This window comes from Pelecanus crispus, chromosome 3, assembly GCF_030463565.1.
Source record: "Pelecanus crispus isolate bPelCri1 chromosome 3, bPelCri1.pri, whole genome shotgun sequence".
NCBI lineage: Eukaryota > Metazoa > Chordata > Aves > Pelecaniformes > Pelecanidae > Pelecanus > Pelecanus crispus.
In genome coordinates, this window is record NC_134645.1 from 90,973,782 (window position 1) to 90,994,832 (window position 21,051).

General features: G+C 37.6%; 1 protein-coding gene across 2 annotated transcripts in view; it reads left to right on the plus strand.

Annotated features, from left to right (window-relative positions):
• Positions 1 to 21,051, plus strand: part of RNGTT (RNA guanylyltransferase and 5'-phosphatase) — a 196,152-nt gene that overhangs the window by 84,025 nt on the left and 91,076 nt on the right. The window contains exon 12 of one of the 2 annotated variants that reach the window (XM_075707673.1): positions 10,559 to 10,627. The exons of the other annotated variant lie outside the window; for it this stretch is intronic. Coding sequence (XP_075563788.1) covers positions 10,559 to 10,627 — 69 coding nt within the window. The remainder of the gene's footprint in view (positions 1 to 10,558; positions 10,628 to 21,051) is intronic. 2 annotated transcript variants of the gene reach the window in all.

The following is a 21,051-nucleotide window of genomic DNA, read 5'->3' on the forward strand; positions in this document are numbered from 1 at the left end:
TATTTGAAAGAAGCATTTGAAAACAATGTAGTTAATTGATGTCAATTTCTCAATTGTGTTTTTGAGAAGAGATTGACAGTGAGAAATGCCTAATGCTTATTTTGAATTCAGGAATGCAGATGTGCTGTCAAATTAAGCATTAACACACATAGTGCTCGTGTTATTCTTGGGTATTGTTTTGAATATATTAGGTACATGACCTTTGGAGTTGTTCACTCAGAACCAGCGAACTGGTGAATAGCTCAGTGGGACTCTTACTGCAGCGTGCTCTACATTTTTCTAAAATGTCTCCATCCAAATAATTAAGGAACGTGGCATATAGCTACTGTTAGTAGCGTCTTTAAAGAGTGCAGTTAATGAATTAGCTGCAAAACCAAAAAGAGATTAAAAAAAGAATAGAACCATCAAACTTTATTCCCTGCCACCTCTGCAATGTATTTTATTGTTGTTCACTACAGTATTTTTTCCCTTGTGGCTGGGTAACGAAATCAAGCTAGGGTGGTTCTTCCACCTTCTTGGTATCAGAGCTTGCATCCCACCACAGACTACAGTAACTTCCAGCTAATCATTTATCTGGAAACAGCTTTTTTTAAAAACTTTTAGAGGGGTAGTAGAAAAGATTTAAGAAGCAGGTTCCAGAAGATGATACATACAATTTTTCTTGCTTTAAGTTCTCTCTGAAAAAAGCAGACTGTAACACTCCCTTGTGAAACTGGCAGCAGTTCTAGTAGGAGCTGGGAAAGCTCCGAGAGTTCAGTGTGGAGTAACTGTTTTTTTTCAGAGGTGCCTCAATCATAACACAAAGCGAGTTGCAAGTAGAAGGGATGAGTCTCTTTGGCTTTCTTGCTTGGAGGTGTTGCTTGTTCTCCATCACATGAGTATAAAAGGGAATTTCTGTTCCCTTCCTGTTCTGGAAAGAATGCACAGACTCCGGTAAAGACTTTTCTGCAGAATTGCTCTTCTAAAAGACAATCAATGAAGAGTGGTGTCATTAGTTAGAATGCTAATGCCCAGGCACTAGTAGTTTGGGTCCCTGGCAGTCATTGGCTATGAAGTTACATGGGCAAGTGGTTGAGGAAGAAACTGTACAGTAGTTATGGTTCTTTGAATTATGATGTTATTTATGGTCTATAACCTATTAGCATCAAGTCTTCAGAATACTTGGCTTTTGCGTCAGGACGTCAAGGAGACTGGGAGCCCTGCACATCATGCCCTTAGCCAGAAAACAGAACACTTGGAGCTGAAGTAGAGACCGCACGTTATGCTAGTGGCAGCCGGAACCCGTAGCCTTTCAGCTTCATCTACTTAGAATGCAAGAGAGCTGTCAAATGAGAGCATATTTATAATACATCTGAGAGGGCTGTTGTAGCTGTGATAGCTGTGAGGTAAATAAATGTTTCTTTCAATGCTCCTGCTGAGTTTCTAACTAGTTTTAGACCAGAGGAGAGTACGTAGGTGCCGGAGCAAATGCAGGTAGAATTAGGTCACCTTCCTTCCTCTCTGTGCATGCACCTGTCTGTTGCCTCTTCATGTTATTTCAGCCTTGCTGCTCCCGCTGTTACTAGTGCAGAGCTCATGGAAGTTCAGTGGAGGGGTCCAGGTGAGCTCTTAAGATAGCAGGTGAGTTCCCATCCTGCTGCAAGAGCTGCGAATGGGCTGCACATGGGAGAAGTGACCCCTGGTAAAGCTGGCCGCCCGCAAAGTGCTGTGAAATACTAGAAAGTGAGCCGACTGCAAAAAGGTTTCTTCTTGTCATTATCTGTAATTAGAACAAGTGGGAGACTGTCAGTAAACATTTTCTTGTGGAATATGAATTTTGGGTTCATTGTCTTCTAACAACGTTTTGCTACATGAGCCATTAGTTAGGGCATATGTACTTGAATACCATGAGTGATGCTTTAAAGGGTAAAGCAGTGTATTCTGTACAGGAATGCTTGCTAAAGGTGATGAAAGAGTGTAGAGAAGAAGCTATGCATATTCCTCTTGCAAGAAAATTTTTGTTACTAGAGACTGGTCAGTCTGTGAAGCTAAATCCAATTGTACTAAACGCTCCTTTGGTCAAGCTTTCAAAAGAGAAAAGCCTGCCTTGCATGCTCGCTTTTTGGGCTACAAGTTTCCTATCTTTAGTAGGTCATTTTGTGCTGGATTCTGGTCTAGTGTGTTTAAAATTGTTAGGGTAGCTCCCTTATGGAATTCTTAAAACATACTTCAGTGACCAGTTGTATCCACGGTGCTTTTGTTGTGGCTGTTGGCTATTCCTACACCTAACAGATGGCACTCGCTTAAACTGACAAGCTGTGGGATAGCCGAGCATTACTAATAAAACCTATCACATGTTAAACTTGACCTGACATTAATCAAGTTTTGAATGCTACAAATGATTCATGGATAATAATTAGTCTCTTGATCATATTAGTGAACACCAGTCTCACATTGCTGCTATTATCTGCTTTCATTCTTATAGGGAACAAATCCATTGCAGTAATTAGGTGTTTTTAATGTCTTTTGAGCCAAAATGTTCTTTATGATTAACTTGGCAAAGAGGTTATTTTTAGTCTTTCGGTGTGATTTGTTTCAGAGCTTCTAGTAAATTAATAAACTGAAAGGCTTTCCATAAAATAGTAGTTTATAAAAATATGTATTTTTTAATTTTATCAACTGAGAAAATTCCCATGTGTCTTTACGCAGTCATTTTGTATAATTTTCATCACAATACAATTCTGCTGTTCCTACAAATTAGTTCAAAATAGTGGTGATTTTGTTAAACAGATAATCCTTTGGAGTTTACTTTTACTCTTCTTGTACTGAGTTACTGGTTAACATCGGGTGCTTTCAACACATACATATTCATACAGACAAAATAGCATTTACAGCTTTTCTCTGTTTATATCTTGAATTAGAATCTTGAGTGGACGGCTGTATGAAAGCTAGGATTTTGAGTTTAAGCATAGATTTTTTTTTTTTTTTTTAAAGGATTTTCATGCAATGTGAATTATATGCTGATTTTACATCCCAAGAGCATGAAATTTCTTTTTAAGTAATGAGTAAGTGAGAAGTTTGTACTTTGTGTTCCTTATGCAGTTAGGGCAAACTAGATCATTTCGCTGTTTTACTGAAAATGTAACAGTTATTCTTCAATATGAGTTGGATCTTAATGAGTATATAAAGCTTCTTTAAATAATTACTTCTTAAGGAGTTAAGTTTTATAATTTATTTTCCACAGTGTTTGATCCTGCTCTTCCTTTATGCATATTTAAGACCATTAGCATGGACCAGGACATATTTTGTAACTTCATGATTGTTTTTAGTATACCAGCTTAAAAATATTTAGTGTAAGCTGTGGTTTTCTGACTGTATTCTCAGTTGTCGTGCTTCATTTCCTTTCTTGCCTTTTTGTTGCTGGTTTCCCAGCAAACAAAAATTGAAAATCTTCAAGATAAACATAGCCAAATACAGTGAATAATTGAGGATGCATTATAGAATTGGACTTCACCCTGCTGTAAAGATACACTTTAATATGTTAAATATTAGGTTTTACTTCATTTATTTGACATTAGGTAGCATATCATATTTTTGTTAGGAAATGAGAATAATGCAAAGGAAACTGGGTCATGTTGAATTGATTAAAAATCTGCTCGTCAATATTTTTATAGGTGATTTGGAGGAAAACATGAGATCAGTAATCCATCTCTCATTTATATGATGTTTGCATGAGGGAAGTAAATGTTGATGTTGAAATGCTAGTTACAGCTTTTGGAATCACAGGGTGCAAGCAGAAACATTTACTTGTGCGGCCATGTGCTAAGTCACACTCATGAGATCATGGGCTGTGCTTTCCTTTTTTCTTGCTGCTATGGCTATCCTGGAATATTCTGTCTAGTCTAGCTGGGATGGTTTCAGCTGATTGAAAAAAAGGATACGTTTACTTACTTAAAAACTCTGAGTTTAGAAGAGACATTATCAAAATATTGAAAAGGTATGTCTGCTTCCTTGTGAAATGTTTGGAATGTGAAGCTAGTTTATTTGCCCAAAAAAACTCTCAGAGGTGAACTTGATCAGTGTCTATTAAATAGAGGAACAAGGAAAAAAAGGTGAAGGAAGAAAAAAAATTGCTGAGAAATAGGCATTAATTTTGTAATTGTGCATGCAATAGTTTATTGGAGCAACTTAGCGAAGATTGTCCTTCTCTATCACAGCATGCTGTACCTTGAGACTGCACAATTTTCCAAAAAATTTCTTGGCATTTGAGCGTATCACTTGAAGAGGAACTTGAACATGCATGAGAGGAGAGGGTTTCATATCATCCTCATAGCCATCTGAAAGTTAGTCTGAACTGGTGATCCAGGCTATGTCTGGTTTTGGGCGGGGAGGGAAGGAAGCAGTGGAACGGCCAGAGGTATGTCTTTGATCTTATGCCATCCCCTCCCAAACTGTTAATTTACACTAGATTTGTTTCAGTCAGCTGTTTTACTTCAAATGCTAACGCTAGGTGAGGTGAAGGGTATCCCGAGTATAAAAAAGATAAAAGTCTGAGTAGCTTCAGTTGAAGGTGTGGGGTTTGTTTTTTTTTTTTTACCTTTTTTCTATTTTTCAGAAGGTATGTGCTCCCTTTAATTCCCAAAGCCATGTATTCCCCAGAGTCGCTAAAGACTGTTTTGAAAGTTTTACTATGTATTCGTAGTAATTTCAGTCACTGAACCAAAATCAAGACTTCTTGTAACACTTTATTTTGGGCTCTGTTTCTCTTAAAATGTGAATTAGCCAACTTTTATTTGTGGAAAGTTTGAGATTTTTGAGTTTTATTTTTAAATAATATATGAAACTTCCCCCCCACCCCCAGTATATAGTCACTCACATGCTATGCGATGCTTTTTTGCTTTGAGACTGAAAGCAGCTGTTTAATTCTTGATGCCTTCTCTGCTTTTAGAAACAAACCAAACCAAAAAGAAATGATGCTGCAGGACAGGGGAAACTGGAAAGATTCTGGGTAGAAGGAAGGAGCAGAGACGACAAACGTAGCTTAGAGGGACCAGCTTCCTTCACCTGACATTAAGCAGCATTTGATAATATTGTCAAGCATTGTGCAGTAGCCTGTGTATCATCTGGAAGGAAGCTGATGTGCCACAGACAACATGTTTAATTCTTTTCTAGGAGGCCTCCTTTTCCAAATGTAATGTTTGAAAGCTGGAGTTTATAATGTTAATAGTGTGGATAACGGCTCCATCATTGCCTGTTTCTGATTAATTGATTTATTTTGGGAAACGTCATAGTTGGGATGAGTCCGAGACAGACTATTTTTGCATTAGTTTAACTTAACATAAAAGTAATTCTGTAGGATTTCTGATATCATTCAAAAACAGGATTTCTGAAGATATTATGTAGTAGGTTATTCTCAATATATTTTTCTTCTACCCATAACAAGGGAGATCCAGATTTCAGTTCTGATTTTTAAGCAAAATAGTGTTGTTAACCAGGGGGTTAATTTTTTTGTGTTTTATTTGTTTGTTTTAAACTTAAATCCAGGGAGGCTACCCAATGGAAATAGTAGTTTTGTTAGGCAGATCTTCAGCTGGATTTGTGATTCATAGATCCTTTCTTCAGAGACTTCTGTATGTAGTAATAGAGATTAATTTTTTTGTCTTGTGAGTTAGCAAAAATATGATGAAAATACTTCTCTCAGTAGCAGACACATTAAATTCCTGTCTATTTTATTGAATGTTGTTAAACCACTGTACATTTGAAAACATTTGTACCTCCCGCTTTGGATGTAAAACTTTTTCTGGGATGTCTTAAGTACATCAGCAACCAGTATTAAAGTAAATAATTTTTATACTGAACTTGAATAATTAAGATCTCATGAAAGAGTGTATACTGAGATGAGTCAGGGCTCTTGAGGAGGTTGTCATGTAAAAATAGAAAAATACAGAAACTGGCAAGCCAGATGAAGAAAATTAATGTAAAAATAAAAGAGGAGTGAGATCCTGTTTTAAAAGCAGAATAGTCCATCTCTTTTAGAGAAGTGCAAGAAAAGAGCCAGAATAATTGTTACCTTTCAAGAAAAAAAAAATTGGTTATTGGTGTTGGTAACTTCTGAATCTTTTTCTCAAGGCTGTATAATAAATTCAAAGAATCTGCAGTATCTGTACAGAGATTTAGGAGCGCACGTCTGTCTAAAACCTGCCAGTTGTCAGGATGTGAGAATTACTTTGTGGCGTGATGGCGAGGGCTGTCGTCGTCAGAGGAAGGGGTTGTCCTGTGAGTTGGGCTGAAATCCAAGCCAGTGAAGATGCTGGCTCTCTGAAGTTAGGAATGACAGTATGCTCATGTCTGGAGGTGTTTTACATTCTAGTTAATTGAAAATCTGATTGGTAGCTTATTTGTAACTAACACTTTTGAGTAAAGCATGTTCCCTTTCACAGCTTTTGCTGTGGGGTGACCAGGGAAATGATCAGTAATTTGAAGGTGGCTCTGAAAAACTGCTTAGGGACTGGTGCAGGCAGAGTTGCTGTAGCTTGACTTGAAACTGCATGAAGCATATAGCAGTTCTGAAATTGAAAAAGCAAGGAAAATGGATGTATATTTGCCTTGTATAATAAAATGCAAAGGGTTTTTTTTTCTGTATCTCCAAGTATGTCACTAGGCTAACAAGTGGTACCAGTTTTGAATCAGAAATACGGACAAAATGGTTAGGAATATTTGCATATTGTGACACAACAGATTGATAATAGTTGTGTGAAAGGACCTTAGCCAAATTATTTTGTAGAAAGTCAGTGTGACTTTGCAGAGACATTATTATGTTTTGGAACCTGCATAACTGTCACAGGCATGTTGTGTTTCCATGAGATTTTTTCTGTAAGGGGAAAGAAAAGACACAGCAGTGGACTTACCTACTTTATGAATAAAGTGACATCTGAAAACTTGTCAGAATCATGTGGCTTACCTCAGAATTACAGAAGCATTAATAAAAACCTGTTAGCATTATGTGGAATCTGAATGCACCGAAATTTTCTCCTCTTCCTGCTGGAGGAGCCAAGTGATTTCTTTATTGATAAGTACAGAGAGCTCTCCAAAGTGTGACTTTTTTTAAAAAATTATTTGTTTATTTATTTATTTTCCCCCCAATTATCCACTGAAGAAATTCTGCTGACTGGTTCAGTGGTTTGGCAAAATCAGCTTCATCAAGTTACTGGTGCTGCTTTTGGTGCCATAATGCTGCTCCTCAGCTCAGTGGTTAAAAAGCAAGGAGGAATCCTTTTCCTCGTCATACAGCTCCATTCATTCCATGCAGTTACACCATTCTTTTCATTAGAGGAATACTATTAGATGTAGCAATGATTTTTAATTTGATTTAGTTATAAAGTAAGAAAGGAAAAGTTTAATAAACTGTAGTGTGAGCATATGGTTTATTGCAGTGTTCACGGGGGGAAGCAGAAAGCTGCAAGAAGTGAATGAAAGGGGTTCACAGGTGGAAATACATGCCATGAAGCTACAAGGAATAGCATGCTAGAAGAATTGGTTTGCATGCATCATTTACCCATATTTTATAAAACGTTGTTGAGATGCATTGCATTTTATCTGATCCCTGGCAGTCATCCCAGTCAAGCAGGTGTGCCATTTATCATGGTGCCGATTAAAAAAGACTGTACTGTTCAAGTTAATTAGAAATTTTAATATGTGTGGAAAATTGAACATCGTTTTTTGAAAGATGAACCATGATATCTGCATTTTAAGTTCATAAACCTAAAAACCTTATATCAACTATATTTTTAGTGTCAAAAGTATTTGCTTATATGTCAAACATTCCTTTTCTGCTCATTCTCCTGTCATTCCAAACTTTCTGCAATATTCAATGGGTATATATTCTGCTGTTCACAGACAACCTCTAAATAGTTTAATTCTCAAGAAAGTGTGTATGGGAAGAAGCTCAGAGAAAACATCCATTCCCTCCTTCCCACTTAACTCCCCATCCCAACTGCTAATCCTTTCTAGTAAAAATTCTTTTCTAGAATGTTATCACTGAAATACTTGTAATGGACCTAATGAAAATGAAAGCAGAATAACTGGGAGTGCAAAAAGGTTTATTTATCTGCTGAGTCTTTCTCTGGTTTTAAAATCCTTTTGTCTTTGACATCTAATCGACATTTCGTAGGAGATGTCTTAATAAGAATATTGTGGACTTCCAAAATGAGAACGAGTTCAAGTTTGAAACTGGATGTCAGGTTGCTAAGAGGGATTCCCTTGCATTTTATAATTCTGGTGGAGTACTGCATAAAAAGGAATACTGGCATATATTTTCTTGAAATGGTAAATTTGGAATTTACGTTTTTCCCCCACTTATGAAGTTGTAATAGTGCTTTAATGTAGTTTAACTATACATAGACCAGAGTGGAGAGTGCTAGGGGTAAAACAGTGCATGACAATAATTTTATGCTTTACCTGGGTGAGTCAAACGCTCCAAATTAAAAGATTGTGTCTATAGTCTTAAGTTTTATTTTGGGAAGAGTAAGTAATGCAATTTATGGAAGCTCCAACACCAAAGTAGCCATGTCCTCAAATTCTTTTAAGAACTTCAGATAAGCAGAAGCAGAGATGATTGTTTTCTGTTTGTCAGTTTGGTTAATACCTTTTAATAAGATAGCTAGAAATGTATAAAAAGTATAGTCTCAGCTAATTTGAAGCTTGTCTTTTATTTTTAAAGGTGTAGGCTTTTGTATTCCGAGTTTTTTTTTGGTACTTGAATTTAATGAAATCTTCTCCATGTGTTTTTGTAAATATCAAATGTGTTCTTATTACGGATTTCTCACTGGCCTGTCAGTTTTGGAACTGTGCAGTAACCTTGCAAGGGATCTGCAGAAGGCTTAGCTTGTGTAGAAATTTTAATTTTTTTTTTTTAAACTTTTTAACATTTTTTAAAATATTTCACAATCTACTCATTTCTTTGCTGAAGCAAAGATTAACAATGAACTTTTGAAAGAATTGCAGATTTTTTTTTTTCTTATTTTTTATAGACATCTGGGAAAGGATCATGAGCCTCAGTTGTAAATTTCAAAATCATAATAGGTAAATGCCAGCTACAATTTCACATTCCGAGTATGGCCTTTCTGTACAGAAAAATAGTGTTTCACTGGATGATTTCATACTCAGAATCAAATATTCTTTAAGTATTTTACCACTTGAGAGTACTCTCCCAGAGTGTGTTTTGCAATTAAATTGTATCTAAAAGTTGAATAGTGAAAGCTGTATTTGTAGGTGCAGTTACAAGCACAAATATGCTATGACTGTGTGGATAAGGAAGAAAGCTAGGGTTTTTTATAGCAAAATGATCAATTATTCTGTGCAAACAGCTACAGGTTTAAATGAAATATTGTGTTATTATTATGTTTAAAATATTTGGCCATGAGGCTTTTGATCCACTTAAAGTGCGTTGCTTTGAATTGTATAGCCTATAGGAAGATACAAATGTTAATTCTCAGCTCCTTTCATACTTTTGCCATTTACTGAGGGCAGAGTTTGATACTTGATTTAAATAATTTAGTCAATGGGTCGTAGAGTTAAGTTGAACTATACAAAAGAAATGATACAAAATTAGGAGTCTAGGCCAAAATTTTGCTTTTAAAACTGACTGTGATTTACCGAGTTCTGTATTTGCTGTGTGCTGTGTTTAATGACCATGTGGTTACTTATACATCAGAATTTTTCAAATGTTACTAAAAGCACCTACAACTTCAGGACAGATTCTTCATTTTTACAATAAAACATAAATTGAAATTAATAAAGAGGCATTTTGGTAATTCTCCTAATTTTTGCCATTACTTGACAATTGTAGTTCTCACTGGTTATTTGCTTTTCCTTAGGCAAGTCATAATTTAACATGGAAGTGTATCATCAATTCTTGTAACTGTCAAGTAGCTGGTTTCATTAGTTTGCTTAGATAGATGGCTTTTCTCTGGTAAATACCATCTTGATGGATGTATTCACCTCCATATGGAATTCACAATCTTTGAAAATGTAAAACAAAATATTCAAGATCCAAATTAATTCAGACAGTTGTTTTACATTAGTGTAGCTGTGTTACTGGATTATGCCCTAGTTAGGAAGTCTGCCAAACGTGAACTTTCAATGATGCCCTGAAATATTTTTCAGTACTTATTTTCAATCTAAAGTAAGTGCTACTTGTGTGTTAAAATGGCAAATGTGGTTTTTAATTGGTCCACAAATAACTGTGGTGTCCTATATCAGAACTGATTTTTCTCATCTTTTAGTGTATAGAATCATCTTGGTTTCTCAGTATTTCTTTTTGGACAAAGGCTTTTTCCTTGAATAATGCTGCATGGCTTTGCCTCCCTGAACCTTGTTTGAGCCTTGAGTGTTCTTTGTAAAAATTGCTAATTTGTTGAAGCTTTCTATGTTGACATTTCCCAAGGTCTAGCATTAAACCATAAATAAGCAGTTTACTAGCACGATTGCAGTAGTAGCGTATAATCTGCTTTGATGTGCAGTCTTCTAAGTGAAATATTTCTCTATGGAAAAAAAGATTTATTTTCCTTTTGTTCTACAGCTCCTGGAGGGAAGCTTTGCTAGAGAAGTTAGCCACGAAGTGGATGGACTGATATTTCAGCCTACAGGAGTAAGTAGCATAAAAACAAATTTTTCCCCCTTCACTTTCAAATGAAATTCTCACCCTCCCTACCCACTCATCCTTCCATCTACTACCTAATCTTTGTTTCAGTCAGGATTACTTTGCAATGTTGGTTCTGATTTTTCTAGTTCCTCAGACTACTTAAATTCAACTAATTGCAATCTGATTTGTAGTATGTGTGACTTTGGATTAATCCATGGTGGTAGTTTTCAGGAATTGGCACATAGTTTTTTTGCATGTGTGCTATGACGTGCTGCTAAATAAGGGAGGATTTTTTTCTGACTGCACATAATTCTGTGAATCTTTCAGCCATTGATTTGAGCTCCGGAATTATTTTTCTTTCTCCAGGATGTTCACACGTTAAAATTTTAGCAGAATTTGTGACTTGTGTTGTTTTAGTACAATTAAAGCATGATATATTCTCAAGCCGTGTCTGCCAGTATAAAGCTATATGACTGGGGTGGGGACAAGTCGCCAGAAGACCTGCATACACCCAGAAAAAAATAATATAAATGGTTCTCAAGCAGGAAGGGTGCTTTAAAGGAACTCAGTAGCATGGCCTCATCCATCCTACTACTGTTCCTGTTGACTCTGATACAAAAGATACCCTGCAATGTGTATTGTATATTGCCATAGATAGTGACTGTAACATCATCCATGTTGACTTTTTTCTTAGCTTGTAAAAAAAGGAATTGCTTTTGATTATTTCAAATTTGACAGACACTTCTACCCTTACACTTGTTCACAGACAACATTTGTATTTAGTTTTTCAGATAAAACAGTTTTTTCTGTTGTACTTCCTGTATTGTAGATCTTAGCAAGGGTGATGACACTCCCATCTGGAAATAAGATTAACCTCTGTTCTCTATTGCAAATTCTACATCAGCTAACCACAAAATAACCAAGCAATTAGAACACTTTTGGTTTTTTTTTTTTTTTTTAAAGTATATTGCTATATCAAATTCAGAGCAAAACTACTAGGGTAAAGAAAATTCATACTTTCATAAGAAGTCCTGGTGATGTCTTAGAAAATTGGTAATATTAATGATATTGATAATAATCTTGATAATAATATCGAGATAATAAAAAATGTTTTTACAAGTACATTAACAACAAAAAGAGAGCCAAGGAGAATCTCCATCCTTTGCTGGATGTTGGGGGGAACATTGCCACCAAGGATGAGGAAAAGGCTGAGGTACTTAATGCCTTCTTTGCCTCTGTCTTTAATAGCCAGATGAGTTATCCCCAGGGTATTCAGCCCCCTGAGCTGGAAGACAGGGATGGGGGGCAGAATGGAGCCCCCATAATCCAGGAGGAAGCAGTTAATGACCTGCTACACCACCTGGATGCTCACAAGTCTATGGGGCTGGATGGGATCCACCCAAGAGTACTGAGGGAGCTGGCAGAGAAGCTTACTAAGGCACTCTCCATCATCTGTCAGTAGTCCTGGTTAACAGGGGAGGTCCCTGATGACTGGAGGCTTGCCAACGTGACACCCATCTACAGGAAGGGCCGGAAAGAGGATCCGGGGAACTACAGGCCTGTCAGCCTGACCTCGGTGCCGGGGAAGATTATGGAGAGGTTCATATTGAGAGCAGTCAACAGGCATGTGCAGGTCAACCAGGGGATCGGGCCCAGCCAGCATGGGTTCATGAAAGGCAGGTCCTGCTTGACCAACCTGATCTCCTTCTATGACCTGGTGACCGTCTTGGTGGGTGAAGGCAAGGCTGCGGGCATCATCTACCTGGACTTCAGCAAAGCCTTTGACACCGTCTCCCATAGCATTCTCCTTAGGAAGCTGGCAGCTCATGGCTTGGATGGATGTACTCTTCGCTGGGTAAAAAACTAGCTGGGTGGCTGAGCCCAGAGAGTTGTGGTGAATGGAGTTAAATCCAGTTGGTGACTGGTCACGAGCAGTGTTCCCCAGGGCTCTGTTTTGGGGCCAGCCTTGTTTAATATCTTTATTGATGGTCTGGATGAGGGGATTGAGCGCACCCTCAACAAGTTTGCAGATGACACCAAACTGGGTGGGAGTGTTGATCTGCTTGAGGGTAGGATGGCCCTGCAGAGGGATCTGGACAGGCTGGCTGGCTGGGCCGAGGCCAATTGTATGAGATTCAACAAGGCCAAGTGCTGGGTCCTGCCCTTGGGTCACAACAACCCCATGCAACACGACAGGCTTGGGGAAGAGTGGCTGGAAAGCTGCCTGGCGGAAAAGGACCTGGGGGTGTTGGTTGACAGCCGGCTGAATATGATCCAGCAGTGTGCCCAGGTGGCCAAGGCGGCCAGTAGCACCCTGGCTCGTATCAGGAATAGTGTGGCCAGCAGGAGCAGGGAAGTGATCGTCCCCCTGTACTCAGCGCTGGTGAGGCTGCACCTTGAATACTGTGTCCAGTTTTGGGCCCCTTAGTCCAAGAAGGACATTGAGGTGCTGGAGCGTGTCCAGAGAAGGGCAACAAAGCTGGTGAAGGGTCTGGAGCACAGGCCTTATGAGGAGCGGCTGAGGGAACTGGGGTTGTTTAGTGTGGAGAAGAGGAGGCTGAGGGGAGACCTTATCGCTCTCTCCAACTACCTGAAAGGAGGTTGTAGTGGGGTGGGTGTTGGTCTCTTCTCCCAAATAGTTAGCAATAGGACAAGAGGAGATGGCCTCAAGTTGTGCCAGGGGAGGTTTAGATTGGATATTAGGAAAACTTTCTTCACGGAAAGGGTAGTCAAGCATTGGAAGAGGCTGCCCAGAGAGGTGGTGGAGTCCCCATCCCTGGAAGTGTTCAAAAAATGTGTAGACGTGGCACTTTGGGACATGGTTTACTGGATGTGGTGGTGTTGGGTTGATGATTGGAATGATGATCTTAGAGATCCTTTCCAACCTTAACGATTCCTAGTTTTTACTTTCATTACAAAATAATCCAGCCACCAAGCCAGGAAACATGAAATTATTTTTCTCCCCTTAATTGGTTTAGTGGTGGACTTGGTAGTGTTAGGTTAATGGTTGGACTGGATGATGTTAAAGGTCTTTTCCAACCTAAACGATTCTATGATTCTGTGATTGTTCAAATCTAAAGCAATTGTAAAGGCTTCTCAGAACTACTTTCCTGAATATTAGAGGTTAAGCTATGCAGTTACAACAGCTAGATTTGAAATTACTTTTTCTACTTGAAATGAAATTACCGAAGAATGTGTCTCTCTGCTGTTGTTACAGGAAATTAATATCTGATATGTTTTGTGGTTCTAGAACTTGTGTTTTCTGATTTAGCATACTGAGAAATTTATAACCCAACAAAAAACTAATTTTCTTGCATAAATGCTTATAAAGGTTTTTCGTCTTTAAAATATGGGATATATTTGTTTAGTCTAATTTAATGTTCATATTTCAGTATTATTTCAGGATTTATGGAATGTAAGTTTGTTGCATGTTAGTAAACTGATTTTCCTACATGAAGCAATGTGCAGTCTTCTCAGTGGCCTTTGTAGTTGAGAAAATATAAATATTTAGAGCAAAATAAATTGTTGTAGACCTATTAATTGGGAAATAAGTATTAAAGCTGATTAACAGGAAAGGGTGAATCTGATATAGATAGCTGATACTGCTTTTTTATTTTATGTGGTACAGAGGGCATAAATTAATCGGCAACAGTACAAGGGCACAGAGTATAACAATGCATAAATGATCCCTTGAGAATACTAACTGAAACAATTTTTCTTTTTGTATTGTAGTTGCAGTTACATGTGTGATGTATTACATCTTTTCGCAGAGAAAGATACCTGTTGTTGATCGGGGTAGAGGCCTGAATTTTGGTCACCATGAGACTTAAAGACCTTTATAAAACCAGTTTGTCTCAAGTGAAGAGACCATGGCATATCCAGAAGAAAAAATTCTTAACAACCGTTTTTATTGACATATTTGATTTTGCAGAAAAAGAGACAGACAGAAATGATGCTGAGTTTTAGATCAGGGAAATTTAAGAACATCTTTTGGGAGCTCCTGAAGTCTCATGTGCATTTTGAGGAGAAGAAAAGAAAAGTAGAGAGGAACTTCGTTGCAAAATCGCAACGAAGGATAAAGTGGCAGCAGAGGAGAATGAACGGAATGTGACCATTTACAGACAGGAAAATTTCAGATAAGAAATACCCACACTTTCCATACTTTTAACAGGTAAAGCAGAATGCAGGAGTTAAATAATTATTTAATATAAAGAATGTTGTGTTTATTAGTTCCGTCTGTTTGAAAGGGTTTTCTGTGGGGTGGTTTCCGCACCCCCCCGCCCCTTATTTACTCAGAGATGTTCCTCTTGATCTCTGGTCTTAGACACAGGCATCTGGATATATTCCGCACTAGCTATAGGCAACACTGGTACTGGGAGCTGATACAGATGGAGAAAGAATACTTTCTTTTTTTCAAGTTTGGTTTAATTCTGACTTACAATAAAAATCAAAATACCTGAAACGATTTTTGACTAGGGATTACGATTTTAGTCTCTAAGAGCTCTGGGTTTTCTCACTTTTCTCTTGGGTCTGCAGAGATTTGGCATCAAGTGCCTGTGAATTAGTTCAGTGTTGAGAAATCGGCATGCTTTGATGAAAAGGGATTTGTGAAAAAGTTTTACTACCGAATCTAGGGTTTCAGTTAGATATAATAGGGTTTATTTTCTTCTGTTAGTCTTCCTATCTAAACTCACATTATGAATAGCAAGGTGGTTGTATGGAAGTGGAAATTGGTTTGCACTGTAACTGGTGATGGTAGAAACAATGTTAAGGAGTAAAGAGATTGTTTTCTGCCTGTGCAGGTTAGTTTATTTTGCAAGGTCATGCTAACTGAGCATTATTATTCCTAACTAAATCACCAGTTACTTAAGTTACTTATACTGGTTATTGCCCAGGGTATACAGGTGCTTTAATTCCTCAATGACAATTGAAAGGCAATGACTGAGGCCTCCCTTCTTCTTCCCCCTTCGTCATTTTCCAGAGACTGAAAGCTTTCACAGATCACGAGAAGAGCATGTTTAGTGGAAGTGATGGAGGTTTTTGCCTTGATAATAATTTAAGAATGCTTTGTAGGTGATTTGATGTAATGTATGCTTCATAGTGCCCCCCTGCGCATCCCCTGCATTAACCTACCATTCTGTAACAACTCCACGGTGAGAGAAAATATGAGACAATGTTTTCTTACTATTGTTTCTCTTCTTCCCTTTGTACTCTTTTCCTTTTCTCTTTTCCTTTTCATGCGTCCTCTCTATCCAATAGCCTGTTTCCCACATTCCTTTTGATTTCCCTTTTATGTCGCTTCTCCCTAATGCTTCTTTTCCCTGCATCATTTTCTATCCATTTAAGATGCTGCCGATATAAATCCCATATGGCTAAGTCAGCTCCATTCCATCTGATCAGCTTTCTGATCCCTCTACATGTAACAGGTTGGCAGAGCAGGGACCGAAGCTAAGTGCTAATTAGGAGGAGTGAAACAGGCCAGCAGGAAACTTCATGGACAGGTATGTCATCTTGTGATCATGCCCCAGACAATGAGTGAATTAGTTTGCAGGTAAAAACCACACACCTTATTCACAGATTCTGAATGCTTGTGTAAAGATTGGAAGCCTTCAATCCTCTTTTCTAAAAGGTTGCTTCAAAACAGCAAACAACTTCTCACATTTTAGAACACTTGCGGTTTGCCAACCTGTCTGTTTTTAATGGAAATCTCAAAAATGGCCTCTTATCTTCTGATGGCAGAATCGGCTCTCTGACCTATGCCCACTCATCAGTGAAATTACTTTTGTTATCTGCCTTGTAAATCATACCTTTGCTAGATATCTCAGACTGTCTAATTTTTATGCTAGCAATCTCTTAATAACCGACTTTCTTGCTGGCTAGAACTATTATTTTCCCTTGGTTGGGAAAAGGATGTAGGAATTATTTTCTTGTTTTAGCCAACTAAAAGAAGGGTCTCTCTGGCCATCAGTTAGGAAGGCCTAAGGACAGTTTTTTGGGCATCTGTGGAAAGCTTGCATCAGAATTTATTCTCTTCTGTTCCGTCTTTTTGCCTTCTGAGCACTGTGATGTTTTTGCGTTGGCTCAGGCTAATTTCTGTTTGGTACTTCTCCGTGCTCTTTTTTTGGATGAGGAATAAAGTCCAGTTGTGTGGGTTTGTGATTTTTCCAGGGAAGGAAGAAAGGCAGCTGCTGAGCTCTGTTCTCCTAAGATAAATATTATTTTAAAGAATGGCTGAATTATTTAACACATAAGTTGCCACACTGAATACTAACAAAAAGCTTAGCCTTTAAAATGAAAAGAGAATAATGAACATGTTTTTATTACTGACTAATATTGCGTGAGTTTTTAATATATCTTCCTGTCCCTCCCTTGGCAGACTTGGTGGTGATCTGAAATGCTTGGTTGCGTGTTAATTATTTGTGCTATTCCCACTGTATAATAGGCTGTGTTATTTTCTGTCATTGTAAAAGTTCATCCAAAATCGCTGAAGTTAACACTGAATAAAATATCTCCAAAAAATACCATCATACAAAATATCTCCAAAAGGCCATGTTTTGTTTCATTAAGCAGTGCCAGTTTCTCCTAAATAATCCTGTATAATTGGTAAGCCTTTTCTTCCACAGTATACATTTTATTGAATCCTCTGTGAATTTTTAAACATAGGCCAAGTCAGTTACTGGCATATTGTGGAAACTCAGACATCACATCTACCAGTGATGGGGCATCAGTTATTGTTAAATATTTCTGTGGCAATAGCAAGTAATGGCTTCAGATAGGCTCAGATACATCTCAGGACCATAGCTGATATATAAAGGCTTGGGAAGAATCACACGATAACATCAATTTTTGCTTCTAACAAATAGACAAGTTTCTGGATCTAGCTTTCTAATTTTGTAGTGATTCATACAAGATTTGGAGGCAATGGAATAGAATAGAATATTTCAGTTGGAAGGGACCTACAACAATCATCTAGTCCAACTGCCTGACCACTTCAGGGCTAACCGAAAGTTAAAGCATATTATTAAGGGCATTGTCTAAATGCCTCTTAAACACTGACAGACTTGGGGCATTGACCACCTCTCTAGGAAGCCTGTGCCAGTGTTTGAAATGCTTCCTAATGTCAAGTCTAAACTTCCCCTTTGGACCATTCCCATGCATCACTGGATACCAGAGAGAGGAAATTGCCACCTTGATTCCTTCTTAACGTAGATGCTAAGATTGCCTGAGTTGTTTTCTCTAGAGTTTGCAGGAGAAGGGAAGAGAATCTGGAGAGAATAATTTTCATCAGTCTGTGTTGACCCACACTACTAAAACCTTTCATGTACCTTTAGAATATCTCATTGCTAAATGTGATTTCCTCTGCAAGAGGAATGTTCATGACGGAATCTGTTACTAGTCAGGGGATGCTGTTGTCATGTCAGCGCACGCTTTTTGTGGTGTTGTAGGTTTTCCTTTAACAGAGAACTTGCTGTCAATCTCCTGAAATGCCATGGAGCTTTACGACTCTTTTCTGCCTATGAATAGTTGCTATGTTCAATTTCCATGGCAATGTTCCTCGCAGTTCCTCTCTTAAATAGCCAGTCATATCTCAAATATACCATTCTATCATATGCTTTATGAACATACTCAAATTTATTAGCAATGCCCAGTATTTCTTTGAGAGTTTCTCTGTGACTATAGAAGTAAAATTTTTATTACCAATTCAAGTTTGTCTTTGCTGTCTTGACGTGATTTGTTTTCTACCTTTTTTTAAAATCAGAAAATTAGAAAATTAAAAAAAATTAACAACAGAATTGATAACTTAAACACCAATAAGTAAGGTCTAAATAAATTAATTAGAGCTCATTTAATCAAATTGTTAGACTCCTAGATAAAAGTGTCACGATTTCTGAACATAGTAGATTTTTATGATTTCCACTTACTTTCCAAGAACCTGAGATAATTCACACCTGAGGAAATTTGAACATTTCTTACAGGTTCAAACTCCTAGCGTCTACGCTTGTGGCCAAGAAGCAGGGGGGATGTTATGAGTCATTTTTAGCTCTGAATATAGTAGGGTAATGGTGTAGCAAAAGTTTTCCTTGTTTAACTTTCTGCTGCTGGTTCTTTAGTACATTTAGAGATGCAAATATATATGCTATTTGACAAAATCGTTTAACCTGACTTCCTTTTTATGTCTGCTTGAATAGATGTCAGTGCCTTGAGTCTGATTACCTAAGGAAAGTGTTAGTTCTAATTGGTATGTTATGTCGTTTGTTTGCTTATGACCTATACCATCTGATGTCTTCCGATTTCTCAGGCAATGAATTGCATTTATGGGAGCTGTCTAAATAGGTTCCTGAACTTCTGTTGTGCAGTTTAATCATCCTGCCTGCCCATGGCATTAGGCAGGAAAGATCTTTCTTACATTTTATGTTATGCGTACTAGTCATCCTCAGGATTGTCAGTTGATGTTAATATGGTGGTATCTGTGTATATGTTGTTGAGCAGAAGAAAAAAATGCCTTTTCTGGATGCTACTGTTCTAAATGTTAGGAAAATAAAGATGTATTTTGTATTAGGATAGGCAGAATCATCATTCTTAAAGGCTTTCAAATATGATTTTTGCATAGCTTCTTTGTCTCAAAGCTAGATGCCGAGGGGCTTGTTGAGTGCACTTGCTATTATGCTTCCAGCTATGTCAGATTGCATGTATTTTCTCGCTAAAATAAATAAATAAATGTTAGGAATATATGCTGTAAATGTGATATTCAGGTGAGAATACCAAAGCAATTGTTCAGCTTCTGCAAAACATACTTGCTTTATTTAAGAGAGTAAGTCTGCATTCCACAAATTAGGTTAATTTATATGTGTGGTGGATCAGCTTTGAAAAATGAATTTCTTTATGGCTGGATAGGGAAGTGGTTTTTGAAGGTTTTAAGGTTTGAAGTGGTTTTAGGAGAGATTCTGCTTCGAATCAGTCAGAACTCTTCACTGAATCATCTGAGTAGTTGATTAAGCTCTTGATATTTAGCATAGGTTGCCATTAATGAGATGGTCAGTTGTCTTCATGGCAGTGTTCCTGCTTACCCTGAATTTCACAACAGTCTTTCCAGGACTGAGAAGTTGGTAGATCAGGAATGACTTGGAAGATATAGTCGAAAGTATTTTATTAACACTCTTTTCTTCGGATCCCAGAATAGTTATCAACAGAATGCCTCATGTATGATTCATCTATACTCTTTCTATCAAACTGAAAAGATTTATGAAAATATCTGGAAGAACTACCTTGTTGCAAATGTTTTCTCCCATTACTTTCTCTCCTGTGCATGCCAGAACAAGACAGCCAACAGACCTCTTTAAGTTTCCATGAAGATCCTTCATGAAATGTTCTTATTTTTTCTTAGTCAGGGCACAGCAGTAAAGCAAAAATAGTGGTTTCTATCAGGATAAGGCAGAATATTTAGCTAAGTATTCATCCTGCTGTTTTAGTGTAAGCAGTAACCCAGCATTTCAGGAAGATGACATATACACCTAAGATTTGTGAAAACAGGGTTGCTTTCAGAGGAGTGTCGACACTTGCATTGTGGTATTTGGATGGCCAATACAGCTAATGTAAAAACACTTACTTTCTTTCAAAAGTAGTATGGTTTATTTTACATTACCCTGTTATTCATAGTTTGAAATGTTTACTGGGTCGCTGTTCTTAATAAATAGTAAATTTGAAAATGGAGGATCAATATCACAATTGGGTAACTGAATTATCAAAATATAGGTCTTTTAGTTGCTAGCAGGTATTATCAGATAAATCTTGGAAGGTAACTGTGTATATTTCTGACAAGACATTTAAAGTAATCATATGCACTGTACTGTGCAGACCACAATATGCTCTGCAAGGCTCAGAGGTGCCTGCGGAATAGTATTCTGTATTGAGGAGGTACAACAGAACACAGTTGTGATAATTTGATCACATTTTGGCTGCCAGTAACTTTAGTTTCAGTTGAAATTGTACTCCCTGTTCCATTCATCAGCTCTCCTAGTCTTTGACATTCCTAAAATGGTGAACCAAGTCCATTAACATGATTAAAAATGGAAGTCTTGAGCTTGATATGAAAGCTGTAAATTGCTTTTAAGAAAATTCCATTATCTTCCACTGACATGCATGCTGAATAATTTAGATGTGACTGTATCATATAGGTTATACTCTTCTAAGTCCAGTTAGAAGGGCAGTGCGGGACTTCATGCCATAACTGTAGAAGTTTGAGATAAGAAACCGATGAAGACTGCTTATATAATTACTGCAGATGTGCCCAAAGCAAAAGCTGATTTTCTCTTAATGCTGCTAGTTGTGTTTCTGAAGTGAAATTCTGTTCTTCTCCATGTTACTCTAGAAGCTTTCCACTGAGATAGAGGAATGTACAACTGCAGCATTCCTGCTGGTTTGTTCCAAAA